At 42.9% G+C, this 25722-nt stretch overlaps 1 protein-coding gene across 4 annotated transcripts in view; it reads right to left on the reverse strand.

Moving 5' to 3' along the window:
* SPAG9 (sperm associated antigen 9) overlaps positions 1 to 15184 on the reverse strand; it is a 58291-nt gene extending 43107 nt beyond the window's left edge. For all 4 annotated transcript variants that reach the window (XM_053994480.1, XM_053994479.1, XM_053994478.1 and 1 more), the window contains exons 1-2: positions 14761 to 15184; positions 8490 to 8610 (exon numbers count right to left, since the gene is read on the reverse strand). In XM_053994480.1, coding sequence (XP_053850455.1) covers positions 8490 to 8610; positions 14761 to 15066 — 427 coding nt within the window. In that variant the 5' untranslated portion in view covers positions 15067 to 15184. The remainder of the gene's footprint in view (positions 1 to 8489; positions 8611 to 14760) is intronic.
* Between the last annotated feature and the right edge of the window lie 10538 nt (positions 15185 to 25722).

A 25722-nucleotide genomic window follows, 5' to 3' on the forward strand; every position in this document is an offset into this window, starting at 1 on the left:
GAATCAAGTCATTGAAGACAAATGGACATAGCTAGTGATGCTGCATAGTCAAGGAGGATATCTCCATGAGATCTGACCACCGTTTTCATTAAGTACAAAAGGTTAAAACAATTAAGGGCCCAGAAGATGATAAAACTGACATTAAGCACTTTCTTCTGGAAGTCATTTCCAGCTGTGCCATACATTACACTGCTAGAGGTAGAAGTTTCAGCCAGAAGATGTTCTTCACTAAGTTACATACCCTCAACAGACACCACATCAACAGTCCTCAGAATTGGTTTTTCCAATACCAGCAGGATGAGATACAGCACTAGAAATCTATTCTACCCAAAATACACCTCCCATCAAGATAAGTTCTTGTCAAAAAAAAAACCAACGGAATACACTTTCTTTTTCCAATTAAACACTGTGCAAGAGTTCAGATATTCCACAAGGATCAGAAATCACCACCGATTTGATCACAGAGTCAGAAGAATTTTGAGGAAGACCACCAGATTCTCACCCCAAAATTTTTGGGAAACTTAAGGCACTATTAAAGGAATATTTCCATCAGCAGTAGCAGGAAACTAAATAGGAGGGCAAAATGCCTTTCACTGGCATCCAGAAATACATTTTAAACCGAATTGTTGCCAGTTCCATTTTAATACATGAACATACAAAGGAGTAGAAGTCTGGCCCTGATAACACCCCAAGAGGAATGGAGTTGTGTGCTGGCACTGCCTGCCACATGCTGAGCCTGTCAAGTGCCAACCAGACATAGTTCCTATCAGACTTAAGTAACAATACAAAAAGCTCCTCTGATATTTCAATCTCAGATTTTTTCCACTAACATATCAAATTCCTGTGGTTGGACGATAAAATTAGTTTGATTATAAATACCCTAGAAGCAAAAGTATCCATTGTCTCTGTTGCAATGTGTCTTTACAAAGCCGTTACAAAGCCTTGTTACTCAAGGAGGATCTTACATTGCAAGATTACATTGTTTAAGATAATATATGTGCAAAATATAACATGCAACAAAAAAGTTGCACTACTCACTCTTAGAAGCTTATGTGGAAAAAATACAAAGGTTTTCAAGTATCATAAGTATGAGCACAAAATGCAAATATTCTAGTGCTTTTAGGCTGATGCAAAGGCATCCCCCCGAACATCACCACAAACTCAAACCCAAGGCCTAGTGCAAACTTCTCCAGCACTATCAATGTTCTAACACCTTTAATGACCTGAGATACCAATCTTGATCAAAGTTCTCTCACAGAAAACCAATGAAGCCTAAAAATGGCTTAATGTAAATGTAATAGTAAACTAGAGAAAATGGAGTTTCTGTCTCCTGACAGCATTATGAGGAACTAGGCAGCCAAGCTGCCCACCCTGCCTGTTCAGAAGTCAGAGCTTACCTCCCAAATCTGATGGCTTTTACCAAGTTTGGAACACCCTTCATCTGTATGTTGTCCTCTGACTCAAACTCCTGATAAGCCTGAGGGGGAGAAAGAGAAACAGACCTGCTAGAATGGCAAATCCAACCAGTGTGATGCCTTCAAGAGGAATTACAAGTTCTTCCTACACAAGCCAGGACAGAGATCCAGCTCATTAACAAGCCCTTCCTGGCACCAGTATTGTCTGAAGACTCTCCTTGGACAGCTTTCATCTGGCTCTATTCTTTAATGCAGGTCCCACAGCAAAGTGAAGATACAGATCCAGAAGGACCTTATGACCTCCTAAGTAGTTGCCAAAGAGCACACACATCACTCGTGGACTGACAAGAGGACTAAGCTATCAAACAAGTGTTTAACCTGGAAGTGGTAAGACCTGCAAATCAAACCAGCACAGAAAACTAATTTGTAAAACATGTGAAAAATTCAACCCCTTGACAAGACCAACATGTTCAAGTAGCTCTTATACTGTGAACTACAGTTCTAGATATCAGTTTAATAAGTAGGGCACTTGAAATTATGAAGATAATTTAGCTGTCAAGGATGCTCTGTTGATAGCAAATATCAACACATGCAGCAGCAATGGTCTTACCCCTGACACTTCTGGACTGTTCAAGTTTGCGCTATGTCTCAGGCACACAAAATCCCTGCAATTTGTTACCAAAAACCTGAAACAAAACTTAAGAAAACCAAAACTCTTTAAACATTCTGCTACAACATTTAATATAAAGACAACCACATGCCAGGACATTCCTCACATAGGCTGAAACACAAACAATCAAGAATATATACCAGAAACTTCTACACAAAATCAAGCCCAAAATCCAACTTCTTGCCCAGTCTCTGCAAAAGAGGTGTTTCACCGAGAAAACTTTTCATTGACTGCTTTGCAAACAGTGGGATGCTCCATTTATACACTTGGCTATTGAAGAAACTCCCTGTCTGATAAAATCCACATCAAGTCAGTGTGGACACACAAGGTTTAGCAGACTGGATTTGTTTTAAAAGCCAGTTAACTCAGGAATGTAAGATTCTAAAATACATTTAAAGTAATTTTCTTAAGTTATTGCAGTATTTTGAGCAACAGAATCACTATAACGACCAAACTCCAGCACATAAACTACAATACTCCCTTAACTTAAAAACACACATGAGCAGTTAATTATACACCAGTGGATTTCAAGCTCTTCTCACGACTTCTGCTCAGGTATATTAACAGCTAAGCTTAAAGCAGGCCAATCATTGTTCTAATTTCTTACTCCATTTTATTTAAGCCTTGAGTCCTGTAGCTTGGCTCTGGAGATAGCTGCTCCATCTAGTGGGCTCCATCTAGTGTGCTGCTGGCTCCCAGAACCACACAGACAGCAGGTCTTTGGGAAAAGAATCGGGAAGCCAGGAAAGGCACTGTGAAATGCACAGTCAGGGGGAAAGCCTCCCTTTCCAGAGCACCCTGGTACTCACACTTCTTACAGAAGGATTTTTCAGGTGTAGTGATTGATACCTGAGGCACAGCGTAGCAAAGGGCAGGGGGAATCTGCCTGTTATACAAACCTGAGAAAATGATTGATATCATCAGAGATGAAGAACATCCACACTGAGAACACACTAGCAAACAGTTCAGTTCCACATCTGCTAATCAAGAAATACAAGAACTCAAGCCACTCTGTTCCTCCTTTGCTGGAAATTAGATTAGTTCTACTGCTTTCAGTCTGTGAAAATGAAGCAGGAACAATCCAGACCCCCACTGACAAACCTGAACTTTTCAACTTCTTTCCAGGACCTATTGAAAAGCTTTCTTGTATTCCTTGAGATAAACACCAGTTGAGCCATCCCTAGAAGCGGCATTTACTGACAGAGCTGTTTCACACCAGTTTAGTTATTCACATCACCATCTGTGCAGATACACAAATCAAATCTCAAAACAATCTTTTGGTAAGTTTCTGTTAAATTTCACAGCTGAAAGTTCACATCAGAGTCTCCCTGTTAACTACAGATCCACATGAGCTGCATTATATCCCATGTGCAGAGATAACTCGGATATTGGATGCCTTCAGATTATCCAAGAGTGGCTGTCTGCCTGGGTGTACATTGCAGCAATGCTGGTGTCCTGAGAGCTCAGAGGAAAATCAGATATCGAATAACATCTGCAGAACATCCACAACAAAACCTGCTCTTGCATCTTCTCTTGAAGCCAATAAAAGCAATAGTTCTGTTTAGCTTATGAGAAAAATAAATGTTTTTAGGTCAGCTTCCAAAGCATTTGTCTCATATCCCAAATAAAACCTTCAGCAAGCAATATCTGCAGAGTGTCACCTGACATGGGAAATACCATCCCAGGAGTTGTGTCACAACATTTACCGCTCCAAAACCCAAGAGCTGTTTCTTGGGATTATACTTATTTGGGGTTTGTTTGTTTGTTTCATTAGGTTTCTTTCTCGATGCAGTTTCCCCCAAATGTAATCTATCAGGCACACAAAGCTCAGGTTTGATAGTCAGGTATGTAGATATATGTGCTTTCTTGTCAAATGCAGTTTGTTATCTTGGTTGTACTTTAGCACTAGGCAGATCCAGAAAAGGAGCCAAATCTTTCAACTCCCACAGCCTACCACCTCCATCAGAAAGTACTTCAGTCATACAGACATTGTGTTTTTCAGATTCTCTAATAAATATGTTACTCCAAGAATGATTCTTCCAGAAAACTTATGCCAAAGCTGTTCCATTCCTGTAGTAAGTCAAAATATAGTAGTCATTTTTTACTCCTAAAAATTTAATTAACTTATAGCCTGTAATACATAAAGTAAACTGACATTCCCAGAAAGAGGCAAGGAAGGAAACTAAAAGAAACCTCTGTAGCCGCCCCCACCCCCTGCAAGAACTCAGTGGAACATCCTGTAAGCTCTGAGAAGATCTCATCCCTTCCTGTAACTGGAGACTGAGCACTATCCCAGCAGTATCATGTGCCTTCACAGAGCACTGCTGGACAAAGGAGCTGTGTATTGCTATTACAAGTTTTTTAACAGCCCTCTATTTTCCAGGTCCAGGGTTGACATTTCAAATATTTTAATGCTGCAAACAAATTAGAAGTAGAACAAGGGGGTCTCACAACACAAAGACTTGAAGTAATGTGGAAGTCAGGTATTTTCAAATTCTCATAAGAAATACTTAAGATTATATCAAAGACTGTCAATGGCCTCAGATATACCACAGCAAAACAGAAGAATGTTATTTACTGAACATGTGGCATTATCATGTTCACAGGTGCCCTCTGCTGCTGAGAAGGAAAAGATTACATGAATTCTAGGTAAGTCATACACCCAAGAATAGACATTTGCTATCATTCAGTAAAAGTTTACTACAGACCCACAGCAAGAACTTCCAAAATCTCTGCTTTTACCAATACCATTCCTAAACAAATCCCCAGGAACTTTGTGCTATTTAATTTGCTTGAGCTTCCACACGGCACAGACTCCAAGAGCACAGGCACTGCCTTTCCCCCCCTCTCTGTCCAGGTACGGCTGAGAGCCAGGCCACACAAGGGACAGAAGCAACCCAGGGAAAGTTACGGCCAAGAGCAGCAGTGCAACACAAGATGAAAAGCTGGATCACAAGCCAAGGAGTTTCATCAGTGCTGCCCATTCCTGTGCTCAAATAGAAGCCACAAATCCTTACGCCTCTGCTCTCCTTTAAGCAGTTCTAACGTTCAATGAATTTATCCCAGGGTGCCACATACTGCACCTTTTTTTTGCCGCAAACTTGACTTAGGCAACCACCACAACCCATCAACTACCATGACTGAGTGCTACACATCATGCAGGAGTGGTAACTGCAGTGCATCTGCTCCCACCATTTGGGATTTCATCACCTGCTGGGCTCACAGTCCTCCCAGCAGTGTTTTGTGGTCATCTCCCCCTCTTTCCACCTCCTCCTAAGAAAGAACAGAGCACTTCAAGGTAGTTCACTCATCTGGCAGCAACTGTTTCAATTTCTGATTAGGGGAAAAGAAGTCAACGAACCATAGGAACTTAGCAACTGGTTGACATAAAATAACCTCGTGATTTCACTTCAGGAAATTCAAATGGCAGCTTTATTCCAATCTAACTGATTCAACACACGGCTAAGGATGGAATCCCACAGGGTAAATTTAAGTGCAAAGAAATAATTTTTTTTTTCTTTTGATTTAGTATGACAATCACTTAGACTGCACAATTACTTAAAATTCAGGACATAACCATAACTTGAGCAATTTTAACTGGCACACAGATTTAAGGACATACAATCAAGCAGAACTCAACCATGTAACTTAAAAGCTGCCCCAGCTGACAAGTCTTCACTAAATGCTCAGCACTTCCAGTGTTAAAGAGAATGAGTCAAAACTTTTTAATGGACAAAACTTGTTCTCACAGGCTTTGCTTATTTGAGGAAAAACAGAGCACAGGCAGCCTACACAAAGCAAAAAGTCTCGTAGGTAAAGTATGACACAGCACCATGTATTACCCGTTTTCCATTCTAATCTATTACTCATATCCTCAACTGATGTTGTGATCTCACTCTGCACTCCAGACCTAGGTTTTATTTGGTTACTTGCTCTGTGCCAGACATTTGCAACTCCCATTAACAGTGATAACACTGCCACTGTTTTGAATGTCGACGTGGTTAAGACAGTTAGCAATACCAGAGCCTAATTTAGATGCACAGGCAGTACTATAGGAAGTAGAAGAGAAAAAGAAATGTAGCTAAAAGACTTGGAGCTGAATTAAGGTGGCACATCAGTGATTGGGATTGTAGAACATGCCAGTTGCTTGGTCTATAAAACAAAACAAGGTAATGCAGTAAGGTTAAGGTGCTTCACAAATATGTACTTGTATGGTTTTCATATCTTAGACATTTAGATCACTAAAAAAACCAGTTAACTTGCATAATATTCATTAGGTGTTCAACAAATGTGCTTATATCCCCTTTGATCTTGCTCTGCATCAGCAGCATGTCAAATCTTCCCAGCAGCCTTTCATGCTGTCCCAGACAGCTTATCAAAGCCAAGCATAAGCAAACTCAGTGTTTAACCCAGCCCTATTGTTTCTCCAATTATACAATTTTGCCATCACAGAAGGTTTTTCTCCAATACAAAGATGTTTTTTTCTCCAATAAATATATTTTGGAACTGTCTAAAATCATTGTTCTATCACTAGAGCTTTACGTAGTTATGATAACTGTTTTTAGCAACGTTACTTCTTACAAAAAAAAAGTAGTTCTAGCAACCCTCACTGCTTCTACTGGAACAACTGAGTTTCTTGGGCAAATCCTTTCATTATTGTCATCGCTATACACACACATATACACACAATATATAAATAAAACTTTAAAATCATACATATACTTGAAGGCTTCAAAGCAAAAAGAGAATTTCACACCAAAAGACTCACAGAGCAACATAAAATGTTGTTATCAATAGATGATAAATGTAATTTCTATCAGAGAAACTCCAGGTATGCTGCCACGTACATTGCCAGAAACCCAACTGATTTTTATTTTCCGTGCAACCACTTTGTCCTCTGGATTGTACTAACAGAATAAAGCCATGGCCTACAGGACAGGATGCAATCTTGATCCACAATCTTCTTGTCAGAGAGCAGGGTCTCCCATGAGCAAGCTGTTTGGGCTGTATGTTTAGAGCACGGGCCTTCTAGAAACAGCGTCTTTGTTACCAAAACAGGCAACTTAACTCCTGCTACAATGTTTTCTTTTCCTCTCCTGTGACACTCTTAAATACACACACAACACTGTTCCACAGGAATCCCAGGGTTTTTGGTAAAAATCTCTACAATTATCCATTTTAGCCTGACTTCATCTACAAGGAGACAATTCTAGGAAATAATCACCCTGGTCTTTGCTAGGAAAGATTGCTTGAAGAGCTCCTTCATCCCTGCCTGTACAGAATCTGGGAATATTTGAACAGTGGATAATGAAGCAGGTGATACCTCTAAGATTTGCCAACAACATTTTGAACTGTCAAATTCCAGTAAAATTCTGCTCTAGATGCCATCTACGTTCATCTTAACACTCTCAGACTAATACTCCTGCCCTGCTACAGACTTAATCATGCCACTAAAAATTAAACTTTACGGGAAAGGTTTTAGAGTTTCAGCTGGAAAAGAGCTATAACTTACTGTGTTAGGGGCAGGAAATGTAGCTGAGCAGAAATAAAGGAAGAAAGAATAGTGAAAAGGGGCTACTTTGATGACTGGCACTGATTTTAGAAACTGGTCATCTCTCAGCCTCATCACAGTCTCACTTTGCATCCCTGCAGGGTCCAGCAATAAAAGCTCAATATTAACTGATGAACACATCAGTCTCACATCAACAGAAGATAGCTTAGAAGCTTAAAACATAAAAGTAGAAAAACTGATTATGAAGTTTCAATGACTGTGTGGCTGGATAAGAAGCAGTCCAGCAGAATGTCTAAACTACAATATATGTATAACTTCAAGCGTTTCAAGAGAATTGATCACTATCATCTCTTTCCAAAGTTCCCAGAAGTTTTTTTTTTCAATTTCACAGAACATCTCTAAAAAGGGAAGTGTTCTCCCTAAACCTTTTTCTATAAAAATGAAAACTCCTAGAAATAAATAATTCAGCAAAAATTATATTAATGAGAATCACCATCAATGCTCTTCTCCTCCCAGCTGTGCTTCTAAACCTGAAGGTTACCTTTATTTTAGCACAGACAACTGTTTGTGCTACAATAGGAAGAAAATATCATCACTAACAAGGAACTAATCAAAGCATCTCCTGAAAAAGTTGCTAAATGTGAAAAAAGTGCTGTCTAAAAGGCAAGCGATACAAGCAGGATACCAGAAGAATCAGATTACAAGTCACAAGCTCGTATCTGACTTGTTTGTCTTAATTCTAAAGAAAACAGACTTCCACAAGAGTTAAACCCAATTATCTAAGTACAGAAATCAGAGGGCACAGATACTTAGCATATGTATTATCACTTTACAGAACAAAAATTAAAATGCACTAATACTACTTACAAGGAGTACACCATGTTTTACTTACTTTGATCAGCATAGTTTTTTGCTTTTAGTTCAAGTTGTCGAGTTTGTGACTCTAACGTTTCCACTCTGGTCTGTAAGTCCTTTTTCTCTTGCTCTTGAGAATCTTCAAATTCAATGAATTTCTAAACAACAGCAAAATAGTGAAGTTAGACCAAACAACTAATTACAGGCTTCACAGCAGGTAGGAAGCAACACAGCAGCCCTTCAAAGCCAGGAAGGTACAAGGTGGTTTCCAAAATAACTGAATAGATCCACAGGCCACATTTAAACACAAAGAACTATTTCAGTCCAGGTCCGTCAGTCAAGCACCCAGTCTAGGTTATATTGTGTAATAACTTTCAACTAAGTGCCAGCTACTCCAGATAACCTGCTTGGGATTAACATAAATATGAATTATTTCATTATTGTCTAACATAATGTACAACAACTGCCAACAGTACATGTGAACACAGGGAGTCTTGGTATCCTTAGTCTGACTGATCATCAGTGAAGTTATTTTCACCCATAAGCCACAAAGGTACAAACACTGCAACAGGGACACACCAACAGTAGTGTCAACCAAAATGATATGATATCTTTTCCATTTCCACCCAATTCTGCTATAAATTCTTATAGTCTTCATCAAATCCTTAATAACCATCTACAATCTGACAGTTGCACAGAAAACTGTGCTGATCACCATCACCTTCTGTTTCCTTGGTTTACCACACTTGTGACTCCCCATATTCTAGAATTCACTGATGAATGCATCAGTGTTTACATAAGAATTACCAACACATCATTACAGCAGCTTTGAAAGCACTTTTTTTTTTGCTATTTATCTTACCCAAAAAGTCAAGAAATTCAGTATGTATTGCTGGCACAAAGAATACTTCTAAAAGCCAAGGATGTTTCAGGCCATGCTCACTCTATGCTCTGCATTGCAAGGAGAAGACAAGGCCACCAACACAAGTGATGCAGAAGGCTCACAGAACAGGGAGGAGAAGCAGACCAGAAACCTCTGCAGGAAAAAATCCCAAACACCCACGACAGTTAAAGGGGCAAGGGCAGCGGAGGACCACATGGAAGAAAGGAGACAGTGAAGGCAGCAACTTGAAAACAGTAATTTGATTTGAATATTTTTTCCTATGTATTGTTAGGAAAAATTACTGGGAAAAATACTTCCAATGGTCATACATTAACTGTTAATGAACTATTATTACATTATAGCCATTGTGTTTTAGAGCTTTTACAAAAGCAGAAATTCATAACCTTATGAAAAGGGCTTCAGATGAACAGGGTCATCAGAAGAAGTTCTGACTAAAAAATACTTCAGATGTAGAAATGCATCAAAACCAATGAAGTGAAACAAGAGTTCCTTTCAGACAAGCTCTGCACAGCTATCACAGGACTGGGCATGGTGCTCATATGACTGTGCTTGAAACTAAACCACAACAATTGAGGAACAGCTGACATAGCCCAGGTAGCTCCGCTTTGGGTGCTGCCATCAAAAAGTTCCTCTTCAAACACAGATGTGCAGAAATCTTTCTACCCCCTCCACACAAAGTTTGGGAATATTAATTAGTCAATGTAATTTGAAAATGTCAATGTTTAAGCTTGTTTCATGTCTTCTTTGTAGTAATTGATTCAAGACTTTTGCCCTTTTAATATTCAAGTCATGTCTGGCCTATTCTTGGCAGACTCCCTTTTCAAAAAGGGCTTCAAAGTTGGACGCAAATTTGGCACTGGGGCTAAAGTTACACTAAACACGGGAAGTTTATTACACTAAACATGGAAAAACATGAAATAAGAATTATAAAACTGTAACATCTTTGTTTAGTTGTTTCTCTGATGATTTCCCAAAAATGTGTCATAGCTTGCTAAAGGCCAGGGACAATTATACTCATGAATAACAAACAGCCATTCAGAGCCATTAATGTCATTGTTACTCGTGAAAATACAGATAGATATAATTTTTATTTCCTCTCAAGTTCTTCAACTGGAAGTGTAAAACTAGTTTTGCCTAGAACAGTTTTGTTACCTTCCACTAGTTTACCTTCATTCTGTTAAAGTCCAAATCTACATTACTATACCTTCAAGCATTTATGTAATTATAGCTGACTATTTTTTCCTCGCCTGCTGTAAACTATACCTGATCAGATCTTGGGATTGAGAACTTTGGACTTTGAATATTTTTATTTGGTTTCATTTCTCCTTCTGGTGATAGTATAATCACAGATACAGCCCCAGCAGATTGATCATCACACCCTCACTAAGCCTGCACAAGTATGACAGAAGAACTAGTGAAATAAACCACCACAGCAGCCAAGAACAGGCTGAGCACCCATATTAAAATACTTTTTTTTTCATTTACATTGACAATACATTTAAATACTACTTATCTCCTGCACTGTTTAATGTAAATCCAGCAGCATATGTAGGAACATGTTAGGCACTCAATAGTCATCCTCTCATTTCAACTCCAGCTACTGGTTATTCAAAACACTGAGACAGACAATAACCTAGTTTTCCCCATTTTAAGTGATGTCCTGTTTGGGCCACAAAGATGTATCTTATAACTCTAATGAGAAGTGTGAGAAGTAAGATTTTTGGTACTTTTTTTTAAGAGCAAGCTGAAGGATACCAACCTGTCTTTAAAACAATCAGACCAGATTATGTAAGATTACAGAAAATACAGCTGGAATAATCCTTAAAAGGTCATCTCGTTTCTAGGTTCTGATGCTCAGCATTGGATGTCTGGATCCTAATTTTGATTAGGCTATGATGAGGTGTAACATAGGACGTGATGCACAGCTCCTCCTGCATGTACCTGCTACTGAAACCCAACCTGTAATACCTTCATCAGGCATGTTTGGCAACTCCCATTTAATCCATCCCATTTTCTCCAGGCAGGATCACATGTGTCATTTCAGATCTTTGTCCAACCTGTTCTTAAAGACCTCATATAAAAAGTGTGGAAAAGTCCCCCACAAACTAAACTCAAAAATCTTTATGTAATCAATTTTAAACCTACTTGAAAGCTTGCAGAGTTCTCTGGAATAAATAAGAACTCAGATTACACAACAGCCCAGCACATTTGGAACCCTCTGTCCTACACACAACCAGTGAAACACTCAGTAACCCATTATTAGCCAAATGAAATATCTCTTCCTATATTTATGTCATCTCCTGTCTCTTTATATCTTGACTGGTTTTCCTGTCACAGGACCCAGGTGCAATGCCAAGTATATCTGATGTCAGGGCCTTGGCAATATTAACTACTTGGCGATCGCTTGGCAATCTTTACTACTTTGTGACACGTCCTTCAGCAATGTGCATTGCAACAGTGACAGATTCTCAGCCAATGGCAAGTTGTTCTTGGAGCAGGGAGAAACAAAAATCACCTAAAAAGCCAGTTCAGATGGATTTGGGGACAGAAAAACACGTCAAAATGAAAACAACCTGATAGCCGTACAATAGAGTGAAAGTTTTCTGTAAAATGCATCTCGGTTCTGTTCTCTCAAATTAAAAATACTTAAACTCTTACAGCACGGTGTTTACTCAACATACAATCCTAACAAACAAAGTTACCTCTGAGAACAGTAAGAAAAAGCAGACATCAGGTTCATGCTATGACTTAAACCAATTTTAGTAGTGGTAAATCCTTTTTCACAGTTGCTAAAGATTTCAAAAACAGCTTAATCCCACCAACAGCAGAAAAATTAAAACATATCCTAATTTGGCATAGCTAAATGGAGTAGATTTTTATCCTCTTTCCAAGTGCACACAAAACACATGCCAGCTACAAGTGCAGGTCTGAAACAGCACATTGCTGCAAAATTAACTCTTATCAGGGTATAAAATAGCAAAAGCACAAATGCTGGTTCCTCTCCCACTTCTTTGGGGCAGGAATTGCTATCTCACAGTCACCAAGTGGAAAGGTAAGAACTGGAAAGAAAACAGCAGAGCAGATGGTTCCTCCATTCCTTCAGCAATATCAAAAAATCTACCACGTTAAAAGTCAGACAAGTGATTTTGTAGCAACTGCAAAGATCAAAACTGTACCCAGAGGGTTGAGAAGTAGGCCCAGAACTTCTGTCAAGGTGACTTTAAAAAAAATTATTCCAGAAATCCACAGGCAACAACTTTTAAGATATTTCTTTAGTAACACTTTTTAAGCACAGGAAATAAAGAAGGCAAATTACAAAAATGGGGTAAGGAGACCCATACCCAAACAGTAAATAGTAATAGTATTAAGATACTGCTGCAAATAAATTTCCTACAACAACAAGCAGAAAGTACAAGAAGGTATGTTAATTGCCCAGAGAAGCTGTGGCTGCCTCATCCCTGGATGTGCTCAAGGGTAGGCTGGACAGGGCTTGGAGCAACCTGGTGTTGCAGCAGTGTCCCTGCCCATGGCAGGGGTTGGAGTGACATGAACTTTAAGGTCCCTTCCAACCCAAACCATTGTGTGATTCTACGAACAGATGACAATAAATATGGAACTCAGCAGCTCAAAATTCTCCATTTTGCCACCACATAATGAAGGCAAACTCCAAATGAAAGAAATGTGCTAAGCCAGCAACTTCTTGTCCAAGGAAAATCATGTTAAATTTCTCTTCCCTCCTTTTATTTCAATCATATTGCACCCATCAGGTTATCTCAGCATCAAAAAAATAATTCAACAACCATGCCTGACTAACACATATGCCTCTCCTGAATACACCAGGCTGTACCTAACACTTTCACACCTGTACAGCGCAATGACCTCTGCACATCACAAAAATTACCTTTGTGTTTACCATGAAAATACAGTCTTTGGTCCAACTGCACTTTGGAAAGCATCAGCCAGGTGTCTTGAAGTATGAGCACTGGTTCTTCAACTGCATATAGCCTGTCCTCTCAAGTTAATTTATCATGACACAGAGAGATGGAGATGGCAGTGAAGCATACTACCAATACAGGCACATACAGTTCCTGGAAAGCTATAACAAAAAAATTAACCCCATGATCTGTTTCACCACACTGGTACGGTTTCTGTCCTGCTGCCCAAGGCCTGTTTTTTTGATCTGGCAAGTGCTGCCTGTGCTTCAAGCCTGATGGATTTTCTCATGAATTAGTTCAGAAAGTATTTATCAATCTCTTCCTATTACTCTCAATATAAACATATTTTCTAAAAAACCCTTTTACATCAGCTTGTGTCAGAAATAGTGTGGCAGCTCCAGTCCCCTGATTGGAGTCCATAAGGCATCATAAAACCACCATGTGTTTGACAAGGAAGATGAATGAACTATCAGTCCAAGAGCTGGGGGGACATCATTCATACCACAGTCCTTCATAACAAACTGAGTCCTAGAATAATCTGCAGACAACATTTTGCACTCACTTATAACAGAAACAGACAAGTATTTGTACAGGGCTAATGTTTTTTAAATTAAGCTTTCACTGTTAATATTGTGTTCACCCTCAGTGTGGTTGTTCTTCTGAGTTTTGGAAAATTTAGAAGGTAAACACAACCAGAGAGATTAGCACAGGACAAGGGGTCTGGAAATACACTTGTAAGATGGCTTGTTAATGTTAAACAGATAATGCTGCCAATCCAATTTCCTTCAGGAGTTTGGCAAGACAATGAGCTGGAGGAAGTTATCTTGCACGGCTGCTTCCTATTGTATTGCGTTATAATATCACATTAGATAATGCCTTGCAAGCTTGTTTATGCTGAAGTGGTTCTTGGTACAGACACTGAAATAAAAACATCTAACATCCCAAATCAGAGTCGAGGTCGCTGGAGAGTCCATACCACCTGTTGCTGCCTGCAGCTTTATGTAGCAGCTCTGAAAGGCTTCAGCCTACACACTGTGTATTTCCATGGTTTTTGCAACGCGTTGTCACTATTTTTGCAAAAATGGACAACCCGCCTCCCTCCGCGGGGAGCATCCCGCGTGGCCGTGACAGCGTAACCTGCGCACAGTTCCATGTTTGCTCCGCTCCCCTCCCGCGGCCCCACCGGCAGCGCAGCGCTCAGCAGGAGTTACCGGGGATCCCTCCGGGAGGAGCGGCTCAGGTGATCGCAAGCACACGGAGCCACACGGACAGGTGCCGCTGCGGCTTAGCCGCACGGACCGGGAGGGATTCCTTCTGCCGAGCCGCATCGCGACCCCAACTCCAGCCCCGCGCCCGGACAGGGTAGCCCCGGGACTCGCTCCCGGCGCCGCCCGCTCTGCCCCGGGCAGGCCCAGCGCAGGAGGTGCGGCCGCCCCGCCAGAGCCGCCCCGGCCCAGCGCCGCGCTCACCTCCTCGGCCTGTTTGCGCAGCGCCTTCTCCCGCTCGTACTGCGTGAGCAGCTGCTCGTTATCGTCCCGCAGCAGCTCCAACTCCACGCTGGTCTCCTGGCTATGCGCGCACACCGAGTCCAGGTTCTCCAACACGGCCACCACCAGCGGCATCAGCTCGGCCACCACCTCCTCGTCGTAGCGCCCGATGAGCCGCTCAAACTCGCGGTAGATGGAGCCCGCCAACCCCGACACCCGCTCCGACATCATGGCGGGGCCGGGCCCGCCGGGATCCTCCTGGTACACCACGCCGTCCGCCAGCTCCATGGCGGCGGAGGGTTGTGCGGGGCCTGGCGGGGCCCGGCAAGTCCTGCTCAGAGCGGCTCCCTACAGTGGCAGCAGAGCCTAAGCAGGGCCGGGAGGGGAGCGGCGCGCGTCTCTGACCTCACCCGCCGCGCCGGGCGGGGTCTGCCGGGATGGCAGCGTGGGGCGGGGCTACGGACGTGAAGTCAGTGCGGGCAGTGTGGTCTGCGTGGTGATGTCAGCGCGAGGCAGGGTCTGTGCGACGTGACGGCAGTGGTTGCTCGCGGAGCTGGTGTTGCGTTTCGGGAAAATGCGTTCAGCGGGAGTAGAGTGGCAGCGGGAAGGGCTGGGCTGTTGGAGACACGTCAGGGGGCACCGAATCTTGACAAATCACCGAATCGTCAAGATTGGAAGAGACCTTTAAAAGGGCAGCAAGGCTGGGGAAGTGTCTGGAGCACACTTCCTGTGAGGAGCGGCTGAGGGAGCTGTGGGGAGCTCAGCCTAAAGAGGCTCAGGGTACATCTTATCCCTCTCTACAACTCCTCCTGTCAGGAAGGTGCAGCCAGGTGAGGGTCGGGCTCTGCTCTGTCCCAGGAAACAAGGGACAGGACACGAGGACACAGTCCTAAGCTGTGCCAAGGGAGGTTCAGGTTGGACATTAGGAAGAAATTCTTCACAAAATGAGTGATTGGGCATTGGAATGGGCTGCCCGGGGAGGTGTCACGGTCCCTGGAGGTGTTGAAGAAAAGACTGGATGTGGTATGCAGTGCCACAGTCTGGTTGACAAGGTGGTGTTGGGTCAGGTTGGACTGGATGATCTCAAAGGTCTTCTCCAACCTAGTTCATTTTGTGGTTCTGTCACCCAGTCTGACCATGTACCTGGCACTGCCACTGTAACTCCTAAACCAGTAAACCACATTATGTGCTGGGTACAGATGTCTCTTAAACAGCTCCAGTGTGGTGATTCCACCACCCCTCGGGCAACCCCTTCCAACCCCTGACCACACAAACAGTAAAAATAAATTTTTTTAATACTTAATCTGAATTTCCCTTATCTCAGCTTAAGGCTGTTTTCTTTGGTCTTCTCTCTGCAGGCACAGCAGAAAAGTCCCATCCCCACCTCACTACATGCTCCTGTCAGTAGTTCTAGAGAGCTGTGAGGTCACCACTGAGCCTCCTCTTCTTGAGACGAAACAAACCCAGCCTCATAAGACATGTTTTCTAGCCCCTTTACAAGCCTTGTTCCTCTTCTCTGGACACGCTCCAGCCCCTCAATATCCTTTCTAAAGTGAGCAGCCCAAAACTGAACACAGTGCCAAGAACAGAGGGACAATCACTTCCCTGGTGCTGCTGGTCACACTATTCCTGATACAGGCCAAGATACCCCAGGTCTAGAGTGAATATTGAAGTGAATGTCTAGAGTGAATATCAAAGCCCTGGTGCCGTTGGTGGAGGTTCTGGGGTCCCCTGACAGAAGAAGGTTTGGTTCCTTTAGTACCTTACTGTGGGACCAGGATGGGGAGCTCTGGTTGGATTGTGGGGATGGGGTGTCCCATAGGCAGCTCACTCTGTGAATGGCAGATGTGAGGTAATGCAGTCTGACAGCTCCCAGAGTATTTGTTTATCACACCCTTGGAGGCATAAATAAACCCAGTGATTCACTGAAGGATGACTGAAGGAGTTAGAATCTTAGCTCCTGGATTTTGGGACTCCACAGCTCTGTGTTTGCTGGTGTCTGGCAGCAAAAAGGCCTTTCCTTTCTAATAAGGTCTCCAGATAATATCAGAAATCCTGTTTTCTTAACAATAATACAGCTTAGAAGGCATCTTACACTTGCTGAGAGAGATTTTCCTAGGATTTGGAACAGGGAGTTCCATTCTGGATCATGCGTTCTGTCACGGGAACAATGGGAGCTGTTACAGACATTTACAATAAACTTGAAAATACCTACTGAGATTGAAAATTTTCCAAGTTGTTTCACATTCCTAATTTTATCATGGGGTTATTTAAGTTGGGAAAACCCTTTAAGACCATCAAGTCCATCCATTAACCCAGTAGTGCCAAGGACACCACTAAACCATGTCCCCAAGTGCCACATCTGCAGATTTTTCAGATGCCTCAAGAGATGGTAACTCCATCATTGTCGTGAGCAGCCTCTGCCAGGGCTTGACAGCGCTTTCAGTGAAGAAATTTTTCCTAGTATCTACTCTAAACCTCCTCTGGTGAAACTTCTATCATACAACTTGAACTTGGGGAAATCAGTATTTTTCATTAGGTAATATCACGTGTACAACAGAGGAACCCGGTGGCCCAGCAGCAGTCCAGAAGCAAAGAAACGAAAATGTGCTTTAAAAAAGGCAGAAAGCTTGAGAAGGGGTGGAGTTTTAATTGTGGTGATTGCATTCAGCTCCACTGGAGAGCAGCAGAGCCTTGCACTTAATTTTCTCTCATTTGGACTGGTTCTAAGGCAGGAACTGTGCTTTAAATACATGTGCTGCCTTGTCTCTTCATGTACTGAGCCAGTGAGTCTGCGCAGGAATGACAAAGAAGAAAATACTCCAGCCCTGTATGTTGGATTTACTGTGAGTCTTGTTTAGACATCGTCATCCTCCCAAGCTAGTATTTAAAGTGCTATGGCCAGAGCACAGGCAGTTGAAATACTATTTATAAACATGGCAAAAGGAAAGAAAAGCTGTTTGACTTTTAATTATTACCAAAAAATGACATAATTCCAGCTAAAAAATAATTTTTAAAAGACACAATATGTACTCTCATACATATTCTCAAGTGAAATTTTCATTTAATTTATTGGAAATTATCTCTATGAAGGGATTTTTTTTTCCTGTTTCTCTTTAGCAGTTGTACACTGCCCTAGTTTGAAAGACAGGTCTCCACCAAGGAAGGTGGGAACCTCTCTTGGAATGGAAAATGTGACCCCCTTCCTTCTGAATTATTATGACTTTGTGCAAGGAACGCTGGGTTCCAGGATGGTTTGGGATGGATGGAGACGAGGGATCTCTGAAGTCAGGTCTTAGAAAATGTGGTTTATTGTAAAAGGTGAAGGCCCAGGGAGAGGAGGGAGAGAGGGTTCCAGGTGAGGATCCCAAGAGGAAGTTCCAAGAGAGCATCCGGTCCTTCAGCCACACCTGATCAGGGGGCTTCAAGGTGGGCTGGAACAGGACTTGGACCAATGGGGTTACAGATATCTGATACTTCAGGGGAGGGTTACAGGTGTGGGATGAACCATACATTGGGGGGTGAGAGAGAACATTCCATTTGACCTTTGGATCTATCTGTAGGTAAAGGGCATTGTTTAATCAGAAGGGGGTTTTCTAGTTGCTCAGTAATTAAGGTTTGGTATCTCAAATCTTGTTCTCATCTCAATATCTGTATTTTCTAAATCTTTTGCCAGGCCATCATATTTATAGGGCTTTCCTATTTCATCTTCCCCAACAACTTTGAAATTAAGGGGCTTTCAGGCAAAGATATGGGAAAAGGAATAACAGTTCTACGTATATGTATACGTATATGTATACTTATATGTATATGTATCACAAAGCAAACAAACAACAGCAACGGCAGCAACACCAAACAGAACCACAAACACGGTGACAGCCTTCTCTTGGCTGCAGGCACCTTCCCCTTCGGTGCAGTTCTGGTCACAGCCGGCAGGGGTGCTGGTGGCCCCCGTCCGGGCAGGGCAGGTGCGATGATTCCCCCGCGGCTGCACGTGGGTAACGGTGTGCGGGCCGGCGGGAGAGATAGAAAACAAACCTTTACAAACTCACAGGTGTAGCCAGTCCCAGTGCCCCTCCGGATGGCAAAATGGACTGTAGCAGGAACCTTAGAAGCAGCAAGCTGGAGCAGCAGAGGCGAGCAGACCTGAGGTGACAAAGTGTAGCAGAGACTCTGGGACCAGTGTGCTCCTGGTCCCAGCGTGGCATGCAGTGGCTCTGGACTCCCAAGCAGCAGAGAAGCAACCACCAGTCACAGTGCCAAAGGGAAAGAAAAAAAAATGGGCAGAAGCCACATGGCAACAGTATCTCTTGTCAGAGGGATAGCACTGCATGGCCACTGAGATGAAATCACCCCACCAGAAGGTTGCAACTCTCCCGCTACTCTCGCAGGAAATCCTGGGCTGGCTCTCACCCATCATGATACACTCAGAGCCGGGGAAGGGGGAGGGGTTGACAGCAACCACCCCAGACACAAAACAAAAACAAAAATGGATATGGAATAAAAAAAACAATCCCCAAGACATTCCACCCCTTATCCACCATTTGATCAATACCTAAATTAATACATTTCAACTGCAAAGATGTGTATCTATCTGTAACTCTATACATATGTGCATTACCCTAATTACATACATATATACATCTAGATCTAGATACAGGCACAGGTATGATGGACAATTTACCCCAAAACAATGTCCCCTTGAGGTATGCATCATGTCTCTCCATCCTTCTGTGTCACCCACCAGGTACAACCTGGTCCTTGAGCAAAGACAATCCCACAGACTGGTTTGTCTTTGCTCAAGGCAGAATTAATCCAAACAGTTTTTCCCAGCATACCTCTCATGTGTACATGAGGTACATATACACATGAGAGGTACATCTCTGTCACCACAGTCCCCCAGACAGGTAATAATTAGCATTGACTCAATGATTGCAGAAGGCTGATCAATTGCTTTATTGTATCATCCTATACTATATTATACTATACTTCTTAAGAAACTCAGTAACCCTTACAGCCAGTCCGATACAGCTTTGACCTAATTGGTCAATCAATCCAAACACCATCCAGTGTCCAATTAAGAAATCACCCTTTGGTAAACAAATCTCCATGATACATTCCACATGGGCACAACAGCAGGTGCAACAAGTGGAGATAAGAATTGTTTCTCATTCTTTCTCTGATCTTCTCACAGCCTTCCCTGGGAAAATGCCTGGCAAAGTCTGTGCCTGCTCTCTGTGGCCAGAGAGCTGCTGCCACACATCTCATGTGTACATGCTGGGAAATAGGTAGGGAAAAGGTATCCACTGGAACCTTATGTCCCTCTGTTGTTCTCAAGAGTTCAGACTGGGCAAGGCCTACCCAGTTAGGGGAGCTTCTGGTATTAACTAACCATGTGGCCTTTGCTAAATGCAGCTCCGGTTTTTGAAATGCAGCTGCCCCGCCCAGTGCCTTCAAGGTGGTTTTAAGCAGTCTGTTGCACTGATCAACTTTCCCGGCAGCTGGTGCATGATAAGGAATATGGTACCCCACTCAATGCCATGTTCCCTAGCCCAGGTGTTGATAAGGCTATTCTTGAAACTAGTCCCATTGTCAGACTCAATCCTCTCAGGGCTACCATGCCTCCAAAAGACTTGCTTTTAAGACCCAGGATGGTGTTCCAAGCAGTAGTGTGAGGCACAGGGTAGGTTTCCAACCATCTAGTGGTGGCTTCTACCATTGTGAGCATGTAGCGCTTGCCTTGGCAGGTTTGATGCAGTGCGATGTAGTCAATCTGCCAGGCTTCCCCATACCTGTACTTGGACCACCGCCCACCATACCATAGAGGCTTCACCCGCTTGGCCTATTTGATCACAGCACACATCTCACAATCACTGATAACCTGGGAGATACTGTCCATTGTTAGATCCACCCCTTGGTTTTGTGCCCACTTATAGGGGCATCTCTGCCCTGATGGCCTGAGGCATCATAGGCCCATCGAGCTAGGAACAACTCTCTCTTATGTTGCCAGTCCAAATCTATCTACGACACCTCTATTTTTGCAGCCTGATTTACCTATTTGTTGTTTTGCTTCTCCTTGTTAGCCCAACTTTTGGGGACATGGACATCCGCATAGCAGACTCTCAAAGGTAGCTTCTCTACCAGAGTGGCAATGTCTTGCCATTCGTCAGCAGCCTAGATTGGCTTTCCTCTACACTGCCAGTTGGCCTTTTTCCACCTTCCCAGCCAACCCCATGGAGCATTGGCTACCATCCACAAATCCATGAAAAAGTATAGCTTTGGCCATTTCTCTCTTTCAGCAATGTCCAGGGCCAGCAGGACGGCTTTGAGTTCAGCAAGTATTGACTTCACTTTTCTCCTTCAGTAGTTTCTGCAACCTGTCGTGTGGGGCTCCATACAGCTGCTTTCCATTTTTTATTTGTCCCTATGACAAGGGAGCCATTGTAGTGAAAAGAGCATAGCATGTTTCTTCTTGTGGCAGTTCATTGTATAGTGGAGCTTCCTCATCATGGGTCACCTGTTCCTGCTCCTCTTCATCAGTCAGACCAAAATTTTCCCCTTCAGGCCAATTTGTAATTATTTCCAAGATCCCAGGCAATTCAAGTTTTTAATATGGGCACACTGTGTGGTGAGGGCAATCCATTTGCTCCATGTAGCGTCAGTGGTGTGGTGGGCAGAGGGAACCTTTCCTTTAAACATCCACCCTAGTACTGGTAGTCGGGGTGCCAGATGTGCTTCCATGCTGGTCACTTCTGAGGCAGCTTGGACTCCTTCATAGGCTGCTAGGATTTCCTTCTCTGTTGGAGTGTAGTTGGCTTCAGACCCTCTGTAACTTCAGCTCCAGAATCCCAGTGGTCGGCTTCAAGTCTCTCCAGGCACCTTTTGCCAAAGGCTCCAGGACAAGCCATTGCTCTCGGCTGCAGAGTAGAGCACATTCTTTACCTCTGGTCCCATCCTTGCTGGGCCAAGGGCTAACGCATGAGTGATCTCCTGCTTGATCTGGGTAAAAGCTTGCTGCTGTTCAGGGCCCCACTAGAAAGTGTTCTTCTTGCGGGTGACCAGGTGGAGAGGGCTCATGATCTGGCTGTACTCAGGGATGTGCATTCTCCAAAAGCCTATGGCACCTAGGAAAGCTTGTGTTTCCTTCTCACTGGCTGGTGGAGAGACATCATTGTGATCTTATTGATGACCTTGGTGGGTATCTGATGCCGTCCATCTTGCCTCTTCATTCCCAGGAACTGGGTCTCTTGGGCAGGTCCCTTGACTTTATTCTTTTTGATGGCAAAGCTGGCTTCCAGGAGAATCTGAATTATTTTCTCTCCTTTCATAAATACTTCTGCTGCCATGTTCCACCACACAATGGTGTCATTGATGTAGTGCAGATGTTCTGGAGCCTCACCCTTTTCCAGTGCAGCCTGGATCAGTCCATGGCAGATGGTGGGGCTGTGTTTCCACCCCTGGGGCAGTCAGTTCCACATGTACTGCACGCCCCGCCAGGTGAAAGCAAACTGAGGCCTGCATTCTGCTGCCAGAGGAACGGAGAAAAATGCATTAACAATGTCAATAGTGGCGTACCACCTTGCTGCTTTGGACTCCAGCTCGTACTGGAGTTCCAGCATGTCTGGCACAGCAGCGCTCAGCAGTGGAGTCACTTCAATGCACAATAGTCCACAATCTCCATTCTCTCTTAGACTTGTCCACAGGTTAAATGGGACTGTTGAAGAGTGAGTGGGCCTTACTGACCATTCCTTCACTCTCCAGCTCACGGATCATGTGTGATGGCGTCTCAATTCATCCAAAACTGCCAGCAGTGCACTGTTGAGGTTGCAATTGGGACTTGTTGCTCTTCCACCTTTAGGAGTCCAAGTGCAGAAGGACTCTCTGACAGTCCAGGCAAGGTGTTCAATTGCTTAATGTCCTCTGCCTCCACAGCAGCTATTCCAAAAGTCCACCTGAATCCTTTTGGCTCTTTGAAATAGCTGCTCCAGAGGAAATCTATGCTCAGAATTCAGGGGACCTCTGGACCAGTCACAATAGGATGTTTCTGCCACTACTTCCCAGTCAAGCTCACTTCAACTTCCAACAGGGTCAACTGCTGTGATCCCCTTGTCACCCCAGCAGTAGGAACAGGTTCTGCTCCCACATGTCCTGATGGGATTAACATGTACTGCGCACCAGTATCAACCAAAGCTTTATATTTCTGTGGTTCTGATGTGCCAGGCCATTGGATCCACACAGTCCAAAAGACACAATTCTCCCATGCCTCTACCTCTGGCTAGAGGCAGTCCCCCCCTCACCCCCCCCCCCCCCCCCCCCACCAAGTAAATTGATTTGCAATTTACCAGGGAAGGAAGTCAGCCCTACGATCACTCTGGGTTTAGAAGAGTTTAACTGGCACTTTCCCAGAGGAAGAAGTTTTTGTGCAAGTTTAATTCTATAGTGGTTTGTACCTTAAAGCACAACAGAAATCAAGATAAAGACTGATAAATTATAGCAGCACACAGCTAAATGAAGAGTAGGATATCCTGGAGCAACAAAGCATGTCAGAGTGAGGACTCTGGTTACAAGGAGCAAGAGGGACACAGCACAAATTATGAGTTTTGATGAGAACTCCAAATATTCTGGGTGATACAGACAGAGGCTGTGAGCTGAGACCAGTGTAAAGCTGGGGCCAAACCAGCAAAGCTGGAGCTGTGTTAAATTCTCCTGAAGTCTGGAGACATTCACAGTCAGTTCTTTGTCTCAGGCCTGTTTTAAAAATCTCTACTGGTTTTAAGTAATGTGGAAATGGTTTGAGCTCAGCAGTTACACTTAGTGCACTCACTGAGAACTTTGGAGGTGTTTGCTTCTCTCCAATGATCAGTCCATTTTTTGGAAATTATTTGTTTAGACTCTCTACTTCTTCACATTTTAGATAAAGACGTAATTTCCAGTGTAATTAAGTGATCATGGTAAATTTGCAACCAGGAAAAGCTCATTTATACAGTAACAACTTGCTCTGCTAATCATGGATTAAACTCAAAAGTGGCAGAGTTAACTCTTATTTAATGAGGTTAAAAGACTTGGCACAGATCACAGAACAGACCTATGATAAAGCTGGAAGTCGTGCTTGCCCACTGTGAAAAAAGCCAATCACTTGGTTTTTAAAATTTTTAAAGTTTAATAATAATAAAATGGTTATAAAAATAGTAATACAATTAGAGTAATAAAAATTTAGAGTTAGGACAATTACAAGACAATAAAAAGCAAAGAATTACAGATGTCCGGGTGCTCTCGGGCACTTAAGCCACGACAAGCATGCCTTGTGAACAAAGGAATAACCTTAAAAGCAATAGCCTGTTGCATATACAAAACACTTCATGATTATGCATATATTTTATTTAAAACAAGAAATTCGTCTGGTACTTGTCAAAAAGTTTCTGTTAATTCCCAGGCGCCTTCAAGTCTAAGTCAGGCTTGAAGAAGTTCGTTTCTGTTGATAAGGAAAGCCATAAATTCCTCTCCTCTGGAAAATTTAGAGGTTTCTGTAATTGTTATCTTTGTGCGAAGAATTCCTTGATTATCCCATCTCTTTCTTGAGCTAGTTATAAAGTATCTTACATAGTATAGTTTCTATTTTAACATTGTGTTATAACCTAAAAATACATTCAAAACACTACTTGAGAGAATTAATACAGCAAAACTTTCCAACATTACACATATAATATTCATTGTAACATTTGCGAAAAGCCAATCATAAAATATGCATTTTTCACACCCACCTTAGGGCAAGTCCTAAGCTTTAATCATTAAATTACGTAGATTTAACAAGACTGTAAATAGATGTTCTCTTGCTGCTTTAAACTTGATATTTTTGTAAACATCCTATTTCTGGAGACGTTTCTTCTATTTTTATGTATTATTTTGCTATAGTGAGGAGTACAGCATTAGAGTTTGTTTAAGTAGTATGAAACATCTCAAATAAATGTGTATCAAAGCAAGAGAATAAATTGGATTGGCATTATCAGGAGACTACTCAGAAACTCTAATTCCAGAATAACCTCAAGGAGGACTTGCTAGAATGTATGACACTGTGATTTTTTAAATATCATCTGTTAAATCAGAGCTCTTGGAAAGTGTGATGGAAAAAGACCCTGAATACAAGAAAGTAAGTTGGTTGAATAGATGCTTAGGTCAGATCTGGAGTCTCTCACCAGAACTAAAAGTATCACATGGATGTGTGATGGACTGTAGTGAAGAGAAGGGATCCCAAATAAGGAAATCCAAATCAATCCAAATCCAATTCAGCTTTTTGTTACCAAAAAGGGTCTTTTGTTACCAACTTTTCCCTGTCAAGCAGCAAAGTCCTGCCTAGAGGGAAGCAAAATCTTCATTGTTTGCTTTCAAGAACAGCCAAGTGGAGCCCAGGAAGTTCATCTCAGTTTGGAAGCAAAACCAGGACAATCTGGATGGATTTCCATCCAGATGCTTTGTCCTCAATTCTCTTGAAGGCAATAAAATGCTCAAAGCAAAGCAGCTCAGTGGTAAATGGTTGAAGGGGTCGTTTGACTCAAAGAGCTAATGTAGTATAACCAGAAAAAAATCAAACAAAATTAATTACCTCCTTTAAAGAGGAAATACAAGCAGAACAGTACGATAATGAGATTTTTATTAAAATAACGTTATGTGCCTTTTGTTAAATAAAAACCGTGATCCAGCAGGCAAGACTGAAATGCTGGAAGGGCTGAGCCCGGCACCCCCGCTCTAAGGGAAGAGGCACTGGATGGGTGCGGGTGTTACCCGGGCGGGGGATCGGGGACAGGGATCGATGCCCAATCCCCACCGCGGGGACGGGGCTGGGGGCGGTAACGGCGCTCTGTACGGGCGGGAGACTGCGCTGTCGCCACGGCAACCGCTGTGCGCGGGGGGGGGGGAAGGGGGTAGGGGGGTGGGGCACAGCTAAAC

Source organism: Vidua macroura, chromosome 19, assembly GCF_024509145.1.
Source record: "Vidua macroura isolate BioBank_ID:100142 chromosome 19, ASM2450914v1, whole genome shotgun sequence".
NCBI lineage: Eukaryota > Metazoa > Chordata > Aves > Passeriformes > Viduidae > Vidua > Vidua macroura.